This window comes from Trypanosoma brucei, chromosome 7 (assembly GCF_000002445.2).
Source record: "Trypanosoma brucei brucei TREU927 chromosome 7, complete sequence".
NCBI classification, from domain to species: domain Eukaryota; phylum Euglenozoa; class Kinetoplastea; order Trypanosomatida; family Trypanosomatidae; genus Trypanosoma; species Trypanosoma brucei.
In genome coordinates, this window is record NC_007280.1 from 406,964 (window position 1) to 428,144 (window position 21,181).

Consider the following 21,181-nt stretch of genomic DNA (forward strand, 5'->3'; position numbering starts at 1 on the left):
TTTTTTTCCCCTCTCTTCCTGTCTGACTATCAACTTACAATTGACTCACTTAAAAAAAAAAAAGGAGGCGGGAAAAAAAAGGCACGTGAAGAGAAGACACACTGAGACGCAAACATTAAGTTTAGACAAGTTCATTTTAAAGGGGTTTCAGTGAGAAACAACTGTTAGAAAAAGCAACCCTTGGACGGCGGGCGGCCGGCTTCCCAAAGCGGATTGGCTTCCTAAAGTCGTATAAATATATCCAGTAGAATATTTACTGCTTGGGGGGATGTCACTTAAAGCGAAGATCGACGTCTTCCCCTTTGACGGTTATCTGCTGCAGGATCCTTCGGTGGTCAGTGTTATGCAGGCAGTTGTGCGGGGAAACAAGACAGGAGGCACCGGTGTTGGAAACAGCGGCGGCGCGAGTGGCAACGAAACCGGCAGTGGTGGTGTGGGAGGTGGTAACGCAAACAAACGACGTGAGGCGGGCGGCGGGACAACAAATTCTGAACGGCGCATAAAAACACCATTGGAGAAGCTCATGAGCCTCAGGGCACGGTGCCGAGAGCAGCAGCGCGTCCAGTCAGTTGAAGGCGTACTACTTGTGCATGCGCACGACCATCCTCACGTGTTACTTCTAAGACACAACGTTAAAACAACGAATCGCTCGCGCGTATTACCTGCGACGAACACAAACAGTACCGCCGTGTATCGGCTTCCCGGTGGACGGTGCAGGAATGGGGAACCGGAGGAGCTGTGCCTTCTCCGCAAACTAGGAAGGGATCTTCTCAACGAATCAAAACGTTTGACTTCGTCCTCTACAGCGGAGGAGGAACGGAGTGAAGTGGTGGTTGATGTCGGTAGCGCACATCCCAATGGCACCGCTGTTACTGCTTCATCATCTTCATTTCGAGTGGGTGAAGTGTTGGCGCGGTGGTATAGACCACACTTTGATCCCTTGATGTATCCGTACGTTCCGGCTCACGTTGCGGAGAATGATGTAAGGGAAGTACGCACCATTTTTCTCGTTCACATGCCACCCCGCATGCTGCTGACGGGAACGTACGGAGATGAGGAACTTGTGGCCGCTCCATTGTTCGATCTCTACGACAATACGGCGAAGTATGGCGTGTTAATTGCCTCTATTCCAACACTTCTTTCTCGTGTAAACATAAACTATTGCAGGTAACGTTGGCGCGAATGGGCCATTTTTGTGTAATTTGTCTAATAGCTGCAATGGTGAGGTTTTCTTATGCGCACGCGAGCTCGAAGTGGGAAGCTACAGTCATTTGTTGCGGCGGGCGGTCCGTTTCACCATCGCGTGGTTTATATCCTCCTATCACTCCCCTCCTTTCTTTCTTTTTACTACCTCGTTCCTTATACCTGAATGAATTTAGTGAGCTTTCCCGTAGTGATACATAACAAAATTATTCGCTCCTGCTTCAGTCATATATTTGTACTTAAGAAAACAAATAACCAAGAGGGAAAGGGGAGATAAAGCAGGCGCGGGTGAAAGTGTTGGCCACCGTTATTTGTTGTTGTTGAGTAGTGTTGTCCAAAATATAGTTCACCCGGCTGCGATTCCCTTTAAGGTTTCCATCGCGCGAACTGGCGTGTGCCAGGTGTTAATATTGAATGGGTCAGAAGCCGTCCATCACAACTTTGCTCCGTCAGTGTATATATAATCAGGACACCGACGGTTTTCGAGCACTTATCGGTGAGCACGAGAACGAATTAATACCCGGCTGTCTTGAGGACAATATTTTTGTTGAGGTAATAACGAAGAAATGTGAACCGGAGATTGTTGACACTGTAGTGAAATTGGCAAACGAGAATCAGCTTGCATCGTTGGTTGCTACGGCCGTTCTCTATGATCATTCGCTACCACTGGGGCCTCTCTTCGGCATGATGAAGGAACGTGAGCGCACAATAGAGGAACACCAACTGAAGTATCTTTTCCTTACACTCTGCGAGCGAGGTCGGACGGAGGCAGTTCGTGTATTTGTAGAGAACAAGTGTTATGACCCTTCTGATCCACGCCCCCTCCGGGCTGTGGTACGCGGGCAACTGAAGAATCCCAACGTGGATACCGACTTACTTATGTTAGTTCTCTCCAGTCATGCACCACAGCCGGATGACGTTAAGTGTCTCATCGAAACCTATCTTGCCGAAGCAGAAAACGGTGATGTGCGCAAAGTCGTTGAAAAGTGCTTGGTAGGTTTCCACCAATAGCGTTATATTTATTTATTTTTTTCGCTCAATTTAACCGAGTGAAACACAGGGCGTTTCCTACCTTTTCTCTCATCGTGTTGGGTTTGCCACCACTTTTCACGTGTTTGCCCACGCGACGATACTAAAACATAAAATTTTCACCTCGCGCATTTAGTGAATACGCGCGGATTCGTAGTCTTTTCTCTGACAACCCATGCCAAGGTAATGTTGGCCCCAACTTTTTGGTATGCCATCATTTCTTTCTTTTTTTTTTGTATAAAAAAAACCTTTTCCTACGACGTGATAATCATGCATCACGCTGTATCATCCATTTCCCTACATGTGTTGTTGCTTTTATTGTTGTTGATAACTCTGTAATTTCTTTTTCCGTGCGTTCCTTTTTTTTTTTGCGCCTGCTCACGACAGGCCGGACTACTGTGATAGGACGCCATTGATATCGCATGAGACGCTGCATCCCTGCATCTGTGCTTCGTCGAGTTCTGCTGCTGCAAACGCGACTTGTGTCTACGAATACGCAAACGCCACCATCAGGTTGTGCAACAAAAATACAGAATGAATCACCGATGAACGGTTCATTTAATTTGCCGCGTGAGCGACAGATCCTCGGCGGGCTTCATGCGGACTGGCGCACTCAAATGAAACGCTCCGGTTCTATTCTCAACGACATCACACCGGCACTCCCTGATACTAAGCGAACCGAGGAGCAGCGTCGTCGAGTTGCAGGGTGGAGGCCGGTGGTGAAACTACTGGGGGATCAGCGTTTGCGCATTGCCATTGTGGGGCGCATGAACAGCGGTAAGTCCTCGTTATTCAACCTGCTCCGCCTGGAACCCACCGTGCCTGGTCGTAGTAATGTTGTGCGTGACTTCGATGGCATAACTCGTGACTCGGTTGAGGGTCAGGCACAACTGGAAGGGATGCATTTCACTATTATTGACACACCAGGAATGGTGCAGGGACGAATGGTTGAGGAGGCGTTTCGCACGGTGGAAACCGCCGATGCAGCAATCTTTGTGACCGCTGTTGATGAGGACATTATGCCTGAAGAATTAAGCCTTATGCAATATCTTCATCTCAAACATATGCCGGTGGTGTTGTTGGCTAACAAGATGGATCTCATACAGGAGGAAGAGGAAGAGGCGGTGCTCGACCGCTACAACTCGCTTGGATTTGGAAATGCCATCCCTTTCTCTGCAAGGCGTAAGTCGGGGCTGGAGATGCTTGCTGCTGTGCTAGAGCCGTTATATCATATCCACGCCATGCATAAGGTGGAAAATGATTGGGACATTGAAGATCTGGCAATGCAGGGTGATGAGAGTGCGATGGAGGAGATTCGGGAACGAAATTGCAGCGATCGTTTTATCCGCATCGCCATCGTTGGAAGGACAAATAGTGGTAAGTCGAGTTTAGTAAACAGACTGGTGGGGTTTGAACGGAATCGAGCCGTAGATGAGAAAAATTCCACGCGCGATCCCGTGGAGCTGCCATGCAGTTACAAAGGTCGTAAGCTCAAGTTAATTGACACTGCTGGACTGGCACGCCATCGCTACCGTGCCGATCGTGATTTTATCGGACGTATTCACGGATTGTCTGTCAATGAGATTCGTTTTGCCCACGTTGTTATTGTGGTGTTTGATGCAACGGAGGGTCATCCTAATAAGTACGACATGGCCGTCCTTCACTCCGTAGCCGCTGAGGGGAGACCTTTTCTATTGTGCGCAAACAAATGGGACGCTGTACTGGATCAAAGCGCTACTGCGGAAGCCATTGACTTTAAGATTAAGCGACAAGTGCGGGAGGTAAAATATAGCAATGCGGTTGTGGTGTCCGCGCACACTGGGCTGAACCTTACTCTGCTGATGGACCAAGCACTCGAGTTATATGATAAATGGAATAAACGTGTTCGACGAGCGGAGCTGACTCGCCTTTGGAGGAAAATGGAAAAATCTGTTATCATTCCTTATCACGTGGCGCGGATTGGTCGAATAACGCAGGTAAATACGAGACCTCCAACGTTTCTCTTGCAGTTACAAACAAAAAATGATTCCAACACGTTACCAAAGGCTCTTCAGGAAATGATGAAGAACACACTTGTCGAGGAGTTTGACTTCCGCGGGGTACCGATTCGACTAATACAGGAGGTAAAGGATTCCAACCCTGACTACATCTAATGCTTACAGGGAAGTCAACACTATAAAATGATAAGGAAGACGTTGGATGAAATCGATATGTGATAAGTGCATCGAGGTCCTGCGTTGAATAAGTGGTGTTGCGGTATTTTTTGCGGCGGTTGGTGTGCGAAGCACACCGTGTTATGGAAAGTTGAAACTATATGGATACAGGTTCCTGGTTGTTTGCCAGCTACTTTATGCGTCGATTAACTCGACTTATGGGGAAGGAGTGCACGACGCTTTACGCGTTGTTGTGAATGCTCTCTTCTCTAGTCACAGTGCAGCCATCACGAATCGTTCGAAGCCCCCCCCGCCTTGGGTTTACGTGCGTGGCGTTTATCAACTGAGTGAGAAGAATTTTTTCTTTTACTTATCCTTATTTTGGAGAGGTCTTGGGAACTCTGGTACATATGTATAGATGCATGTATTTTTGTCTTCTGTGGATGACTTCCCTTTTTCCTCCTCCATTGTCTACGTTTGTTTTTTTGCGGTGAAATGTATTCATACGAGTGGTGTAGTTCCTCAACTAATCCCACCACGTCTCCGTGGGGCTTGGAAAAGAAAAACAACTAAGAGAGGGAGGGAGAGGGAAGAGATACAATTTTTTTTTCTTCGGGAAGAAGGAGGGGAAGAGGGGTGACACCGCTTAGACATTAGTTTCATGGGCAAAAGACGGAGGTCCATCGGAGAATTGCCGGATGAAACGGGCTTCAACGGTGACAATAGAGGAGATATCGATGATGTGGAAGCGGGCGATGTGATGGAGCACATACTTGAAGAGGGGGAGGAAGAGATGGATGATGATTGTGAAGATGATGACGACGAACCAACTGGGACGGGATCATCTCCTCCGTCGTTAGGTGCGTATATTTGGGGTGAGGTGAGCATGGCTCTTTACGTATCCATGCTGAAACAACTCCACCATATTTGTGGTTGCATCGCAATACAACCTTCGTCGGAAGAACGACGGAAGCTGATTGCCAAGGCACGAACGCAAACGAAAGCATTATGGGACTTGGAAATGTTGAGCAGTGACTCGTCTGAACAGGAGGATTTAGCTGAGTATTTTCATTCGCAGATAAGTAGCCTACTAGACAACGTTACCTCGCTTGCCGAGTCAGACATGAAGGCTGGTGAGCTGTGTCAAGCGTTCCTTCAAACACTAAACATGTTTGGATTCCCCGAAGAGGAGAATTTGGATGAGGTGCAGTTACAAGCTAACATTAGAAAAAGCGCCGAACTGCAGTGCTATTCATACCAGCAGCGCACTTCTAATCAACTGAATGTATTGCGGAGATATGAGGGAGACCGACGTAGTGAGGATCAGTATTTGCAGCCGCGTGTTGGCCGTATTGTACGCTTTCCCATTCCTCACCCCCATGAAGAGGTGAATACAAGAATTCAACTTATTGAACCAAAGCGACGGCGACCACCACTCGAGGAAAACCGCATCTGCTCCCACCCAAAACGTGCAACAGCGTTTGGTATGGAGGACGTGCTTGTGGATGAGGAACTGCAGTTTCGCGCGCTTGTTATGCTCGGCCGCCACCTTGACACGTTCTGTTCCATCCAACATATCTCACCATATCTGCGCTTAACGGTATGGAACCTACTAGACCGCGACGAGGAGATTTTTGAGCGACTTTGTGAGGTCCCTAAAGGTGATGATGATACGGCTGTGCATCTCCAGCTTCTGACGGAATTGCGGCAGAGGGTAGCAAGGAAACGTATGGCGTTTGAATCCACCCGGGTTGGGGCCCGAGAGTGCGTGGCCCGTCTCACTTGGAGTGCAGTGAGTGCGCGATGGAGAGATCAGGTACTCTGTGCAGTGGAGGAAGTGGAGGATGCGGATTGGTGTTTACTGCGTGACTCCGCCAAGGTGGGGACACGTGCCATCTTCCCCAACTATGCGGTCTGTTCGGCTGTAAGGGATATTGCGCTGAAAGCTCTGCGTCGTGTGCGAGACGGGACAATTGACTGTGGCGGCATTGACGACGCGGCAGACTGTTATGAGGTGATTGCCCGTGTGTTGGTGCCAATACTCGAGGGAGGACAGCCGATGTTTCCCATGGACGACACATCCGATAGTGACGGGGAACGGGAGAGAGAAGCATGTAGGAAGAAGGAACCGAGGGGGAAAGCACAACGGCCATTCCATTATGGTGAGCTGTGCCAACGTTTCGCCACACTCATGTCGAGAGGCGAGGATGCGGAACTGACTGACACGAAAGTTGCACGTAGCGTACGGTGGAATCTTAACTGCGAGACATTGCTGGCGGAAGAGGGCGTCGTTTGTACCTTTCTTACCGGTATGTTCGTTTGGCCCCTTCAATGCTTGGCGTCATTTCTGGAGTTGGTTGCTGCGGGGCGCCACTCTGTTGATGGGTTGCGGAAGTTCTCGGCCGCATTTATTCCATCTAACTGGAGTGACGAGAGGGGGGTATTGGAATACCTTTTGAGGCGCGAACCCACAAACTTACCGCTGACAGCCTTTGTTGCCTTCCCTCGTCTCATCAGGGACGTATATATCTCTGCTCGCTGGCTCCTTAACGACAAGTGCTTTGCGGCTGTAGTGGCTTGCCGGCGTGAAGCGTGTAAATTACCCTCTAATAAACCTGCAATCAACTTTATACAGTGGAAGGCTCTCTCCAGTGTACTTGCTGAGGTCGGCTATAAGGATGAACTATTAGCACTAACTGTACGCGGTGCTCTACCTTCTGATGCAGACGAGGGGAAACTGTGGAGTGTGGCGGAGTTGCAACACACTGTGAGGGCATGGATCGACGGTGTCGAACTGATGTTGCTAGCCGAAAAAAGTGCCATGGTCAGCGGAGCTACCTCGGCAACAGGGACGGCGTTTGTGGTTGGTAGGAGTGACAGCAAGAGTGACGGCGAAGGATAGCTGATCCGCCGTACGATTCTTTGGGTTTGTCCATTCCTTACTGTCATTTACTAAACTTGTGTCGGCATGCCTTCCAGAGCATTTCATTTCTGTCCCAACTGGTCATCTTTCCCCCATTCGCTCCTTTTCTTTTTCTGTTCATCGTCATTTTGATACCATTTTACCGCCCCCTTTCATTTCTGCTTCGTGCTCCGTAGATCATATGGGGGGTAGAAACACGGGGGATGTTTCACTCTCGCAACTTAGTGAAGTAAGTGCAAAGGCAGAGGCATTAAGGGAGAATCTACGGAAGGCTCTGATCGACCACGCGCCAAGGTTTGAGGTGTGCGTCTTTGAATCCCTCATGTGTCTTCTTGACAACTTCTTGCAACCTCCTGCTTCTGATAACTTTTCTCACTCAGTTCGAGAGGATACAAACTATCTCATCGAACGGTATTACTTGCAAGAGGTCTTTGCAGCACTGTTACTACTTGTTGGTGAAGATGACTTGGATGGTGTGGAGGTGGCTGTTGGGAGTGCCCCCCATCGAGTGGCATCGGAAGTACCACAGTCTGCATTCTACGTTGACATTCACACAAGACGCTACTGTCGTGAACTGCTGCTTTACCTCTGCTTCTCGCGTGTGCATAAAAAGCGGCGCGTCGTACGTGCACTTTACCCGCTTCTTCTTAATGGCAGTACGAAGCAGAGTGGAGAAGTATCGCAAAATCACATTAGTGAAGGACTCTTTGCTTCCTCCAGGTTTAAATCGAGGAAGAAACTGGTTTCCGGCATACTTAACGGCATTGTACTCTCATTCCCCGATGGGATTAGGTCTGTAATTGACGTGTTACTACTCGATGACCGCGTGGACGACTCCATGAGCGTACATGCAGCTAAGCATATCGCGAGCCTCTTCACCATCAAACTGGACCATGCGTGGTTGTGTGGAGACCATTGGAAATCTGAGAAAGAGGAACAACAGGAAAATGAGCAGATTGTTACTGTTAGGTATTGCAAGAATATTTCACTGGAGGAGCAGATTCGCGCTCTTTCGTCGCAGTTGGTGGCGATTGCCGTCTGCCACGCTGCTGCGCCTTTGTTGGCTAAGGAAAAGGTGGCTCTCCCTGCTTTTTTACAGGGAAAGCAAAAACTGGAGAGGAACCTACTGGTGAAGCCCGAAACCCTGGAGGAACGTCTCCACATTTGCCTTGCGACAATACTGAACACCGTGTCGCAGTTACCGCTTCGCAGCGAGGACGAAACCTATTTTAAGCGTTGCTACAAGCGTTTTTATCTTTATAACAAGTATTTCTTTACCCCGGCTTTTCGCGCTCTCACTCTGCGCACCTCCGTGAATGCACCAAATATTCCCGCCGCAAACACATCTGCGGTGGTCACTTGCGAGGGAACTTCTGGTAGTGGTGGCATTCCATCGAATGGTGCTGATGAGGTCGTAAAGGCTCTTAGTCGTTTTTGTGCGCTTGCTAAGGGCTCCACCCTCGGGCCTTCGTCTCTTGCGTTGCTTCTTGCCCTCCCTCCCGTTGCTCCCGGGCTGTTGGAGCTCGTGTTCGTTCAAGATTCGCTGCCGCCGCCGCATCGGTTCGCTCTGCAGCAGCTGCTGTCGGCTCTGTGGAAGGTTGAGGGGAAGTATGAAGAGATGGCACACATATTCGTGCGTGGTGCTCTGAGCCCTGTTCGTGGCTCCGTAACTATCGATCGAGTGTCCGGGTTTGTTGGTGTGGATCTGCGTACCGCTTCCCCCACTGTGAGACGCATACGTGGGCTACAAGAATTGGTAATGAGTGAGTCAACGCCGAGCGGGTTGTGTCGCGGCGTACTGCTTGCCGCCGCGGAGGAATGTCAGCAGCGTGCCGCGAAAGGTAATACATCCCCTGACGACTCATCTAACAGTAGGTGTGGTGGCACCGGTGGTTCAGACGTCGGTTTAAGACCTCAGCGCAGGGTCGTTAACTTCCTGTACTCCAACACAATTCACGACCAGGGAGAGGAGGAAGTGGGCAAGGAAATCTGTGATCGCACAGAAGAAATTACGTTGGTGCGCATGGTTGAGTGTATATGTTTAGGTACAAGCGCCGATGCTGTGTTCGGCGCCGAGATCACACTGGGTTGTGTGTGTGATGTTTTAGCCGTTGTAGCAACCATATCCTTTGTTTGCTGGCGTTGGACTGTGTTACTTATACCAAAAGTCTTTTGCAAAGATGTCGTCACTGCCGTGTTTGCGCAGCACGCAACAATTGCAGATCGCCGGAAGGCCGCTGAAGACTTACTGTTGCGCGGGGAGAGGCTCTTTTCAGTGTTAACGGCACTTCACGCGGCCGTAGATTCATCTTCAGATGACGTTTCCGCGGCTGCTGAGGGCTCTCTTGCAGCTGCTATGGAAGCATCACGGCAGTACAGTAGTAATGTCGGATGCGAGGGTCGTTGTGTGGATGACGATCACGACGCCACTGGCAATACCGTTTCTTACAGTAGTGAGGACGAAGTACGTTCCACTTACCGTCGTCTGGCAGTGGAGGCGGAAAAGTGTCTTGAAACTCGGTCAACTGGCTCCCTCGTAGTACATTTACTCGCGCTCTCCCGTATGGCGGAGGACGAAGCTAGCAAAAGGCGGAATGCACCGTCTCACTACAGTGACAAGTTAGTGGGTGCTGTACAACCCGCATTACACGTACTCAGTCGTGTGTTAGCAGAGGTGGATGACGCATGCGCCGCCGTTGCCGCCATTAAAACCATGGTGTGGTGGGCCCTTGCACGGGCTGACTCGCCGGATTCGTCGTTTATTGGAAACCTCCTTATTTATCAATTGTCTCGTGACGTGCGCGGTAGGTCGTCGAAGTTCCCCTTGCAAGCATCAGTTGCTGCAACACCGGTCCAACTAGATCGAATGAAGGTTCGACTGCTTGATGTTTTGCTGGGTTTATGTGACTACGATACGGAGGGCCGCACACTTCGAAACATCGATGACTACAGCCGGCAGATGTACGGTTACTCTCTGTACGATCTGTTGAGGGAGTTGTGTGGGCCAAGACACTCTGTGGCAGTGCAGGTGGCAGCATTGCACCTCGTTGGGCATTTTGTTATCGCGGTTGCGCCTCGTGTCTCTGTTGAATTGGCATGTGTACTCTGCAAAGACGTGTTTAGGCACACGCCGCACGCTATGGCAAAAGCAGCTGCAGCCGCGATGTTAGTGTGTATTTCCTCTTCTCTGGAGGTATTTGGGGAGGGTAGTGTTGAACCGTTACTGCGTATGGCTGATGCAATGCGAAATTATCGAGATGCCGCCGTGGAAAATACGGTGCATGAAGATGTGATTCGGAGGCACGGTGAGCGCATAAAGGGTCTGCTAGAAGAAAAACAATTCATGTTGCCAGTGCAGGAAATACGAGAGAGTTGAAGTGGGAGGATTATACCTCAGGACTTTCTGTCGGGGGAGTTGGAAATGGAATAACGTATAAAGGGGTACCAAAATGGTGACCATGCATATTTTCGGCAATATTGTTGCATGTAATGGTTGTTGCGCGAAGTCTGGGACTCATAGGTGCCTCCCAGTACACCAAACGGCTGTTAATTCTCAATATCACATACACGTTGTTCACCCCTTACTTACAACCGGTAACCTATATATATATATATATATATATATATCCGTGTTTGTTTGTTTGTTTATTTGTTTTTTGAAATTCTTCTCTGGTGTCCTGTGTACTTTTTTTTTCGATTCTTTTAACTTTTTTCCCTTGGATGTTCCTGGCGCACATCAGTAAAACATTAACTACTGCAGTTGGTATAATATTGTAAGCGGGGATAAAGAACCGGGAATCAAAAGAAGGTATAGGAATAATAACAACGTTGAAAATAAGGTTAACAGTAAAGAAGAAGGGTTATTTAACAGAAAGGAGATAAAAAGGAAGAAAAAGAACGTAGGATGGCCGCTGAGGCTACTGAAAAACCGCACCCACTGAAGGACCGTTGGTTCGTGTCTTACTTTCCTGTTGTTAAGCAGAAAAAGTTCAGCAAAGATTCGGAGGAGCAGAAAGGTGTAGAGTTGGACTGGGTCTCGACAGCAGAGGAGCTGCACGCTACAATAAATGCTTTTTCCCCACTCACATTGCTGCCTCCTGATGATAATCTTGTCTTTGCACGCGAGAAGGTGGAACCATTCTTCGAAAACTTCCCCAATGGCATGCGTGTCAGCGTCTTCACTCGCACGAAAGTTCAAGCTACTCAGGCTGTACCGCTCGTGTTAGCGGCTGTCATGGGCGAGCACCTTCGCACGGTGACGGATGGCCCTTCCCACGCGGATGTGGTTCGCATTGCCCATAAGCCCGGCACGGTGTATCCCGAATCCCTGCGTGTGGAGGTATGGTTACGGGACCGTAGCAAAGTAGATGCGGTAACAAAATACTTCAGCGAGATGCTCGCACCGCACCCAGGTATTCGTGTGGCCGGTCGTCCCATAAATGCGGAAGGGGAGGAGGCGAAGTAGAAGTTTATTGGGTGAAGCACACCATACACACAACATGTAATGCTGTATCATATGTGACACTCATATGCAGGAAGTGAATCGTGTATGTGTGCACATGGATTCAGTGAAGGTATTACGGTGAGCTGCGATGGTGATGGCGATGTGGCGGGGCGGAAAAAAAGGGAAGGATCAATGAAGTGTGTTAGAAAGTGATGGAAACTGTATTCTGGACACAACAGACGAATTTCTGTTCGTCACATGAAAGGTGTGACCGATGTTGTTGGTGACGATCGTCTTCTTTCCAAAAAAAAAAAACAAACTCGCATGCGGCGTGAAAACGCCGCATAGCATTGGTGAAGATGGGGAGGGACTGTCAAAAGGAGTAGCCCAAGGGGACGCCCTCAGCCACTAGAAACAATGGTTGAGTTAACTTTTTATTCTTTGTTTCCCTTTCCTTCGCCGCATAAACCTTATGAGTTTGCTGCTTATAGGCGTTTAAAAGGAAACGAGTGGAGGACACGCAGAATCGGACTCGTAAACGGGGAGGCAGAACATGAATATGCTTTAGTCACTGCGATGATGCGAAGGACATTTGGGGCCGCAACGTTTGTAGTTCCACTGTTTACCCGGCTACCTGTAGTTCGTTGTAATAATTGTGACTGTGAGGAAACATCTGTCCTTCCTTTTATTTGAAGAATTGCTTAACCGTACCACTTTTTTTTTTGTTTAACCATCTAGTGTACTCTTTCATAGTTTCAGAAGGAAAGCTGTCATATGGAAGAGGAGGTAAACACAACGTCCTCCAACCTCATTGTGACGTGGAGAAGCAGACGCTGTGTGGCTCCCGTTGTAGAGGTATTGCAGAGTCGTCCACATCTACTTGATTGCTTAACTATGTTTCCTAATGGCACGAAGGCACTGCATTCTCCCACTACATGCAAGAAAATGTTCGTCCTCTTTCCGGGGAATCCGGGCATTGTTAACTTTTATGAGCAGTTTGTAGAGCTTTTGTCCCTCAAAGATGTTGATGTGCTTGTGATGGGCTACTCTGGCCACAGTATTTGTGATCGAAATAACGGCAAGGTGTATGGCCTGCGGGACCAGATAGACAATGCAAGGGATTTTTTCGATAGTATTCAAGAGCGAGCCTTGAGTTACTATGGGAATGATATATACATTGGAGGTCATAGCATTGGAGCGTTTATTGCGGCGAAGATATTAGTTGTCTTCCCGTGTATTCGCCGCTGCTTCTCCCTCTGCGGGGTTTTGTCGAGAATACAGGAGACACCTAATGGCCGACATATGTTTTTCGTTGGTGGCAATGTAATATTTTACTATGTTTTCGTCTATCTGGTAGTGGCGGTGCTCGTGCTACTGCCGAGGTTTGTTTCTTCTTGGTTTATTCGACGCCAAGCTCCAACGCTTAGCCCGGTGTTGGTATCGCAGTTTATTGAACACTATAACACGGGGGCCCTTAGGAATTGTTTTAGCATGTGTCGGGAAGAGTTTCAGGTTGTGAGAGAGCCGGACCAACAGTTTCTTGGGTTAGTGGGGAAGCGCATGGTGTTTTACTGCGTTCAGGATGATGGATGGGCACCACTATCGCATGTGCAGGAAGCGAAGGAGTTGTGCGGGGATTGTGCCGGGTTTGTTGTGGAAAGTGATCCGAGTGTCATTCACGCCTGGTGTCTTTCAAACAACGAAACTGTCATAGAGAAAGGTATTTTACCGTTCATGTGAGGTACTGTTGGCATCGGTGTAATGTTTACAGTTAGTTAGTTAGATGAGCCTAAAATCTGCTTAGACGACCATTTAAATGCGGTTGACTGAAAAATCAGAGGGATAAGCATCTTTGCGATGCGTTGAGTGCCGTTCACTTTTCACTATTTCAAGTAACGAAAGGGTTTGAAGGGTACCACTGATGCTCAGAAAGCTTCGCTTTCCCTCCCTTCTCTCGTGTTTCTTCAGGACGGATATTTATTTTGATATTTGTTGCGACCGCGATGTGAGAACCACTTGTTGGTTAGTACTTTCGTTAAATACTTCTCAGTATATATTTTTCTAGTCTATAGGACCTTTTGTTGTTGTTGATTGTTTCTTCTTTGCGTTGGCTGATGAAGCAATAAAAGAAGGAAGAAGAGAAGGTATTCATGATATTCATCTTTATATTGTCCATTCGTTCACCCTCTTTGCTTTCTGGTCTGGTTTTGTTTCCCTCCTTTCTTCATTTCACTCAATAGTTTCACGCAGTCCGCTGCTTATAATGTGTTCATGGATTCACGTAAGTGACCAAACGAGCAGGCATGCCTTTCGAGTGCGGAGTTTAGCAGCCTGTTAGAATAAATTAATGAAAACTCAACGGCTGGGTGACATCAAAGCTGAAGAGGTGCCTACGTTTGTGCTTGTGCGAGTGGCGAATTAGTAGTTTTGACGTTACCACCACCACACCTCTATTTTACTGGCACGCTTTCTTCCTTTCGACGGATGCAAGAAAAGTATATGCGTGTGCACAGCTCCATGTATATACGTCTCGTGAATCATTCTGTTGGTTGCACCAGTCCCCCAAGCTTCGTCAATTTTCTACCCGCTTACACCCTCATTCATTGCTCTGTTCCATGTTTTACGCAGCATTTTACCGGCAAGCTGGGTGGCTTTTTGAAACTAGTAAAATCACAGTGGAGAGGCAGAGAGGAGAGGGTATTTTCTCTGTGTTTCAGGAGCACAAAAGCGGAAGGCAGGAGGAGGAGGGTTTGGAGAAAGGGTGGAAGACACTTGAAGAAAATATATATATATATATAACCAACTAGTATAGGGAAACGTGAAATGACAGAACCGAAGTTAGCAACCACGCACGTAGTGGGTGAACCCACCTTCGAAGGACTGGCACGTTTCATTGAGCGAAACAACATCACCAAAATATTTGTTATGGTGGGCGCAGGGATAAGCGTTGCAGCTGGAATCCCCGACTTCCGCTCTCCCCACACCGGCTTGTACGCTAAACTCAGTCGCTACAATCTCAACTCACCGGAGGACGCCTTCTCACTCCCTCTCTTGCGTCAACAACCAAGTGTGTTTTACAACATTCTGATGGATATGGACCTCTGGCCCGGGAAGTATTGTCCTACGACGGTTCACCACTTTATCAGTCTACTCGCCAAGAAGGGCATGTTATTATGCTGTTGTACGCAGAACATAGACGGGTTGGAACGCGCCTGCGGAATTCCAGAGTCTTTACTAGTTGAAGCCCATGGTTCCTTCTCTTCCGCATCATGTGTTGACTGTCACGCGAAATATGACATCAACATGGCGAGGGCGGAGACAAGGGCTGGAAAAGTGCCTCATTGCAATCAATGTGGTGGTATAGTGAAACCCGACGTGGTTTTCTTTGGCGAGAATCTCCCGGAGGCGTTTTTTAACGTAGCGGGACTCATTGAGGAAACGGAATTGCTGCTTATTTTGGGAACCTCACTTCAAGTCCACCCATTTGCCGACCTTGCGCTCATGGTGCCCTCTGACGTGCCACGAGTGTTGTTTAACTTGGAGCGCGTGGGCGGGAGGATGTTCCGCTTTCCTACGGACCGAACACCCAATTTCCGCGCCAGTTCCTATCGTCTCAGCACTGGAAATGGCAATGGCAGTAAAATTAGCAGTGGGGACAGCAGCAACAGCAGCAGCGTCGACGGGTATGACCAGTTTACGCTCGCAGAGAATGACGAGACGGGCGTGTTGCGTGACATTTTCTTTCCTGGTGACTGTCAGGTGTCTGTTCGTTCCTTTGCCCAGGCGTTGGGCTTCGGAGAGCAGCTTGACGCCTCTGTACGTGAGGGAAGGGAAATATTTGAGCGCACTCGGCGTAGGGAAAAAGTCGTTGAGGGTTAACACGCTTGTAGACACTTGAAAACTGTATGAGTGGGGCCGTGTTTTCATACGTTTTCGTCTGTGGTGCGTGTGGTTACAGCACAATGTGATTCATGTATATGTGCGCGTGTCCGTTGAAACTGCCTGTAATGCTTAAATTTTATTTTCTTTCCTACATTTGCTGGAAAGTGGTTGCGTTTATTTTCAGTTCTTTTATGGCACCGGATGCTTTGGGGTAATGTACGTCGCCCCGCGTTCATGTTTCACATCATTCTCTCTCTCTCTCTCTTTGCTTCGTTGGGTGCAGCCGTCGTTAGCTGTCATGTGCCTTTGGCAACTTGCATTGCTGCCGTTTTGTATTGCGTTGCGTACTTCTCTTTTCCTTTTTGGGACTTCTGAGGCAAGCATTGCGCACATTGAAAGGGCGGAAAACAGTTCAAGTACTAGAAACATATCTATTCCAGGAACAACCTCCCCCCTCTTTTTCAGAAGGAGTGGAAAGGAAAGACAGTACATGAGGTACAGTGTTGTCAGAACGCGGCCGTCTCGCAGCCGCAGGCTGCGTCACTGTGTGCTAATTTCATTTCTAGCATTATTACTGATGATGCTTTCTTTGTCTATATCGTTCTACAACACCCGGAGAAGTGTCGACAGTCTAAAGATGAAACTGCGAGAAGATGCGGCAGGGAACCCACTACTGCGGGAGGGTGCCGCACAAACCGCTTGGAGCTTGTTGAACACAGAAAATGGTTCTTTATGGGGTTACGTTGGCGGTATTGACAGCCTTATAGAAAAAAGAGTTGACCGGGCGTACTGGGGACCAACCATGTTCCGGAGCAACGAAGGAACCGTGAATGAATCCACGGTTACAAATGTTGTGTCTGAGCGGTTCCGCAACTTAAACATGAGCGAGGCTGAGATGAAGCGTAGGTACAAACGACATCAGCTGGTGAAGGAGGTCACAGGCTGTGATTCACTATCCGTACCGTTTAACCCTCTGCATGACAGCCGCTGTATTAACTTCATGACCAACTCTTCTAATTGGTTGGATGTAGTTCCTATTGGACAAAATGTTGATCAACGTACCATCAAATTCAGGCTATTATTTAAGCCGCTACGTATAAATGCAAGCTATAGTGTCGAGTATCCCCTCGAAACTTTTGTTAAGGTACCACAGAAATACTTCGTGCTTGAGGCAGCAAGCGAGGTGGTTGCGTTCAATGTTGACCGTCTTCTTCTTGTCAATCGCGTGCCGCCTACGGGGCTGGGTTGTCTCCCGCTTAACACGCTAAGAGGGTCTGTCAACAAGTATAAACATAATACGTCAACGTTTAAAAAGTTTCTCCAGGATTCGAAAGCCGAAAATTACGAGCAGTGGATCGAAAAGGACCTCTTTCATTTCCTACGGCGGGCGAAGCATCATCTTCGCAAAAACGGTAACAACCAAACGTGTGTTCTGGTCTCCATCCAACTGAAGATTGCTGATGTGGTGCACTTTCTCGAAACGCCGATGCGAATCCCCTACCGTGTTTTTAGCGACACGTGGTTCGACTATTTCGACCTTAGGGCTAATGTAGGCGAGTTGGAGGATGGTTTGCCAACATTTGCACATGAACGTCACTACCCGGGTGTCCTTCACCTCGCAGCACTTGCGATGTTTGACTATGTCATAGGCAATATGGACCGATCACCTTTCAAGAATAACTTTGTGGTGGGCGGAGTGGCCAACCAACTGGTTTCGGATAATACGACTCTTCTTCACCCAAACCACCCAACGTTTGTATATTTGGATCATGGTTCCTCATTTCGACTGCGACGACCCGAGCGAAACCCTATAGCGAAGTCTCATATTGGCTTTGAAAATGGAAAAGAGGACACTTTTTGTCTTTTCCGCGGTCCATTGCTGCGGCGTATTCAAGAACTTACCGGACCATCGGGAGAAGTTACACACGGAAATAAAGCGAAGGAAGAAGCCTATGGTGCCGCACACAATCATAGAAGTACGGAGACTTTGTTCACCCATATGTTAAGGGAGAGAGTTCCACCGGAGGTGTATTCCGTTATTGATAGCAGTAACTTGGATTTGGTTGTGGTTCGTATGAAAGAGCTGCTTGCCATGGCAGGGCGCTGTCTTTCCGATGAGCGTATACGCCGAACTGTACTATTTCCGTAAATTTTATTATTATTATTGTTGTTGTTGCTGTTGTTGTTTTAGTATATTCACTCGCACGCTGCTATTTTTTATTACTTATTCCATCTCTGGCTTTTTCCAAGTGTACATGTGTTTTTCCATTGTAATGGCACGTCGCGTGTTACTCACATATGCTCTGAAAACCAATTTAAAGTTGAGTTTCTTTTATTTTTTATTTTTTAAATTGTTCTGCCTACTAGCGTCATTCCCTCCATACATGTGTGTGTATATGTATTTCGTTTTTCCCACGTTGTTTCCCACTCTTGCGTTTGAGAGAACCACTGGTAACTTCAAATATGTAACGGATTACGTTTCCCCCCTCCAAAAAAAAAAAATAATAATAATAATAATCGCGTACGTTAGTTCCTGCAATTGTTTACATGTGTTTACTTAATGAAGTACCACTGTACATGCGTGGGATTCTCTATATACTTTCCTGCGCGTGTGCGCAAATTTATACTGACGAACTCGATAACGTTTTCTCTTAGAAGTTTAAGTGAGTGTGAGTGTGTGTGTGTGTGTGTGTGTCTGCAAGGATAAAAGAAGGTGTAGGGTGGAAACAAAAAGGAACAGCTAAAAAAAGAAAAGGTGAATAATGCATAGAGTGAGACGAGGGGTGTCGGAGGAATCGCTAAGCTGGGTCCCTGCCACACGTTTCCTATATAACATTTATTTCACTGATACCGACTTTCCCCCTTACTCAGACTACATATGTCTGTTTTTTGTGTGCGTTTTCTATTTATTTATTTCCCCCTCTCTTTCCATTACAGCTTTACGGGTGAAGCACAAAAGAATAAGACGGGGATTTGCGTCACCGTCCAATTTTATTTATTTATTTTTTTTGCCTTTCCGGTGATGCACCTCTAACGTATTTACCTTTTTTTTTCTTTTACTTTGTTTTGCTTCTTCCACTATTTCTCGTTAAAATCATCTCTTTCAGGGAGATGCGCTTGTTGAAAAAGTCGGTGACAGCAGAAGGTGCTGTGGAGGTAAAGTTGCAAGTAAGTACCAGTGAAGATTTGTGGCATTTATATAATTTGGTGCTTCCAGGAGACCAGGTACGCACGAACACAAGACGAAAGGTTGTGAAGGAAACTTCTATAGGATCACAGGCTGCGGAGGTGCGAACAATTACATTACAGTTACAGGTACGCAACACAGAGTTCTCTCCTGATGAGCTACGCGTTCAGGGAGTTAACGTTAAGGAGAATGAATGCGTAAAGTTGGGTGCACATCACACACTTTCAGTACACGCATTTCCACCGCAGGATGTTGTGATTTTGAAGGATGAGTGGAATGATGTATTCGCTGCACGTCTGAAGGAAGCGTGCGATAATGAGTCGCGAGCAGACACAGTGGCAGTTTTGATGGACAGTGGTACTGCATCCGTTCTCCTGGTAACTCCTTCCTTCATGTACACAAAAGCAAAGATTGAGGTGTCCATAGCCAAGAAACATAAGAACGATGGAACCGCACGGGATAGGAGCATTCAGCGGTTCTTCAAACAAGTGTTGGACGCCCTCTGCATGCACGTAGACTTTGATAAGGCTAAGTTGATCCTTATTTGCTCTCCGGCGCATGTGCGGGAGGAATTCAAAGCGTATGTAGAAGCCGCAATGGCTCATTCTGAGGCTATGGCTATGCGCAACCTCCGCAAAAACTTTTCTAAGATAGTGTTAATAAAGGTGAGAGACAATACGAACGACGCCCTTCGTGAGGCGTTCGCGGATCCTAACATTGCAAATCAGATGGAATCTACACGATGCCGTGACGAGATAAAAGTGTGGCAGGACTTTCAGAAGACGATGGATGAGGATCCAGACCGCTGCGTATATACGCCACAAATGGTTTACAGAGCGGCGATGTTAGGGGCTGTGGGAAAACTTATGGTGAGTGACGTTGTGTTTCGCTCTGAAGACCCCACAGTGCGTCGCTTTTACCTTTCACTCATTCGTTTTGTGCGGCAGGGCGGTGGTGGTGTTAGTGTTTTTTCTAGTAACCACGTCACTGGCGAGCAGTTAACGCAGTTGGGGTTTGTTGCAGCTATTCTTCATTTCCCCTGTGATGAACTTGATGATCTGGAGGTGGTGGAAAATTTTATCGACAGCGAGGAAGCCGCAACCTTCATTCGGGAAAATGCTGCGGCAAGTGTAGTTGTGTAACTGTGGGTTTTGCCCCTTTCCGATATGCGTGACGATAAAACCGATAATCTGGGGATGTACCCTCGCCAACCATTTTGTGCGTTGGGGCGTGCGGGGGGAGAGGGCCCGCAGTGCGGGTGTTTCATCAAAGGTGTTACTAATTTGAAGGTGCCGCTACTTCCTTCGGTGACGCACTATTATTCCGTACTCTGCTCTATCTTTCGCTTTTTTAAAAAAATCTTTTGTAGCTTTGCTGCTCCCTCCTCCCCCCTCTCTGTAGCTCTTACTGCTTAATTCTCTTCCTTTGTTGTTTCGCCAAAGGAGATGATAAAGTTCACTCTGCGGTACTTCGCAGTAAGTAGCTCGACATTTTATCGGCTTCCTCGTCGAATGAGTACGCCAACTACGCGTTGGGCGGCGTTCTGCGCGTTGTATTCCCATCGTGAACTTCTGCTTTGTACGATCTGTCGAGGTGTTTGCTCCGGGAAATCAAGCCAGCGCTCTATTGTGGTTGAGAAGAATGAAACTCCTAACCCTGATTGCCTTCGGTTCTACTCGATGGAGCTGTCATTCCTTCCTCCTGGTCGGTCTTTAGACCTTCCAGATGCTCAGCACGCCGGCAAATCGCCATTAGCTGAGTTGCTGTTCAGCATCAGCGGAGTACAGTCGGTTTTCCTTGCGGATGAATATATCACTGTAGGCAAAGTTCCCCATGTGGATTGGGGTTCCCTCGTACCGCAGATACAAGAGTGTATCGTTGAGTTTGCCGAGAGCGGCGTGGGTGTTCTCTCCGAGGAGGGAGAGGCATGTTTTGTCGACAACAATAACGATACTGATCCAGAGGATGATGATGATGAGGTAGTGCTTGCAGTGAAGGAGTTGCTCTCTGCTCGTATACGGCCGCTTCTTCGAGCAGACGGGGGTAATGTTCGTTACATTAGCATGGATGACGGAACAGTTTTCGTGCTGCTGGAGGGCGCATGCAAGTCCTGTCCATCATCTGGAGTTACGCTCAAGAATGGAATTGAGCGCATGCTCATGCACTGGATACCTGAGGTAGTTGAGGTGCAAGAGTGCACAGATGAGATGGCGAGTGATTTACTGGCGGAAAAGGAACTTCGAAGGAAATTGAAGAAGGATGAGGTGAGCGCCTCACAATCAAACTAGGACGCATCCCATTCCCCGTGTTTGGGGGGGGGGGGGGGCGGCGGCGCTGACGACGGTGCGTGTCTGTTTGTT

The 21,181-nt window shown here is 48.0% G+C and overlaps 11 protein-coding genes across 11 annotated transcripts, besides 13 other annotated features; all 11 read left to right on the forward strand.

Moving 5' to 3' along the window:
• Positions 1-1,858: part of a sequence feature (sequence corresponds to BAC RPCI93-27M11) that runs on past the window's edge.
• Positions 1-21,181: part of a sequence feature (This entire sequence corresponds to a 31,430 bp segment of BAC clone RPCI93-29D18.) that runs on past both edges of the window.
• Tb927.7.1620 (hypothetical protein, conserved) lies at positions 269-1,171 on the forward strand (the record flags this gene model as incomplete). Its single annotated transcript, XM_840693.1, has 1 exon — positions 269-1,171. One exon carries the CDS (start codon positions 269-271, stop codon positions 1,169-1,171), a length of 903 nt encoding a protein of 300 aa, XP_845786.1.
• On the forward strand, positions 1,618-2,214 carry Tb927.7.1630 (hypothetical protein, conserved; the record flags this gene model as incomplete). Its single annotated transcript, XM_840694.1, has 1 exon — positions 1,618-2,214. The coding sequence occupies one exon, from the start codon at positions 1,618-1,620 to the stop codon at positions 2,212-2,214; it is 597 nt and encodes a 198-aa protein (XP_845787.1).
• Positions 1,859-7,483: a sequence feature (sequence corresponds to BAC RPCI93-29D18).
• Tb927.7.1640 (GTP-binding protein, putative) lies at positions 2,655-4,385 on the forward strand (the record flags this gene model as incomplete). Its single annotated transcript, XM_840695.1, has 1 exon — positions 2,655-4,385. The coding sequence occupies one exon, from the start codon at positions 2,655-2,657 to the stop codon at positions 4,383-4,385; it is 1,731 nt and encodes a 576-aa protein (XP_845788.1).
• On the forward strand, positions 5,047-7,287 carry Tb927.7.1650 (hypothetical protein, conserved; the record flags this gene model as incomplete). Its single annotated transcript, XM_840696.1, has 1 exon — positions 5,047-7,287. One exon carries the CDS (start codon positions 5,047-5,049, stop codon positions 7,285-7,287), a length of 2,241 nt encoding a protein of 746 aa, XP_845789.1.
• Positions 7,484-21,181: part of a sequence feature (sequence corresponds to BAC RPCI93-43M14) that runs on past the window's edge.
• Positions 7,490-10,684, forward strand: Tb927.7.1660 (hypothetical protein, conserved; the record flags this gene model as incomplete). The annotated part of the gene is made up of 1 exon (XM_840697.1): positions 7,490-10,684. The coding sequence occupies one exon, from the start codon at positions 7,490-7,492 to the stop codon at positions 10,682-10,684; it is 3,195 nt and encodes a 1,064-aa protein (XP_845790.1).
• Positions 10,909-10,935: a microsatellite.
• Positions 10,939-10,963: a microsatellite.
• Tb927.7.1670 (hypothetical protein, conserved) lies at positions 11,213-11,773 on the forward strand (the record flags this gene model as incomplete). Its single annotated transcript, XM_840698.1, has 1 exon — positions 11,213-11,773. One exon carries the CDS (start codon positions 11,213-11,215, stop codon positions 11,771-11,773), a length of 561 nt encoding a protein of 186 aa, XP_845791.1.
• On the forward strand, positions 12,527-13,492 carry Tb927.7.1680 (hypothetical protein, conserved; the record flags this gene model as incomplete). The annotated part of the gene is made up of 1 exon (XM_840699.1): positions 12,527-13,492. The coding sequence occupies one exon, from the start codon at positions 12,527-12,529 to the stop codon at positions 13,490-13,492; it is 966 nt and encodes a 321-aa protein (XP_845792.1).
• Positions 14,531-14,551: a sequence feature (AT_rich).
• Tb927.7.1690 (silent information regulator 2) lies at positions 14,576-15,631 on the forward strand (the record flags this gene model as incomplete). The annotated part of the gene is made up of 1 exon (XM_840700.1): positions 14,576-15,631. One exon carries the CDS (start codon positions 14,576-14,578, stop codon positions 15,629-15,631), a length of 1,056 nt encoding a protein of 351 aa, XP_845793.1.
• Tb927.7.1700 (hypothetical protein, conserved) lies at positions 15,849-17,783 on the forward strand (the record flags this gene model as incomplete). The annotated part of the gene is made up of 1 exon (XM_840701.1): positions 15,849-17,783. The coding sequence occupies one exon, from the start codon at positions 15,849-15,851 to the stop codon at positions 17,781-17,783; it is 1,935 nt and encodes a 644-aa protein (XP_845794.1).
• Positions 17,787-17,821: a microsatellite.
• Positions 17,965-17,987: a sequence feature (AT_rich).
• Positions 18,125-18,152: a sequence feature (AT_rich).
• Positions 18,298-18,329: a microsatellite.
• Positions 18,622-18,644: a sequence feature (AT_rich).
• Tb927.7.1710 (eukaryotic peptide chain release factor subunit 1, putative) lies at positions 18,746-19,963 on the forward strand (the record flags this gene model as incomplete). The annotated part of the gene is made up of 1 exon (XM_840702.1): positions 18,746-19,963. One exon carries the CDS (start codon positions 18,746-18,748, stop codon positions 19,961-19,963), a length of 1,218 nt encoding a protein of 405 aa, XP_845795.1.
• Positions 20,267-21,109, forward strand: Tb927.7.1720 (HIRA-interacting protein 5, putative; the record flags this gene model as incomplete). Its single annotated transcript, XM_840703.1, has 1 exon — positions 20,267-21,109. One exon carries the CDS (start codon positions 20,267-20,269, stop codon positions 21,107-21,109), a length of 843 nt encoding a protein of 280 aa, XP_845796.1.
• Positions 21,133-21,156: a sequence feature (GC_rich).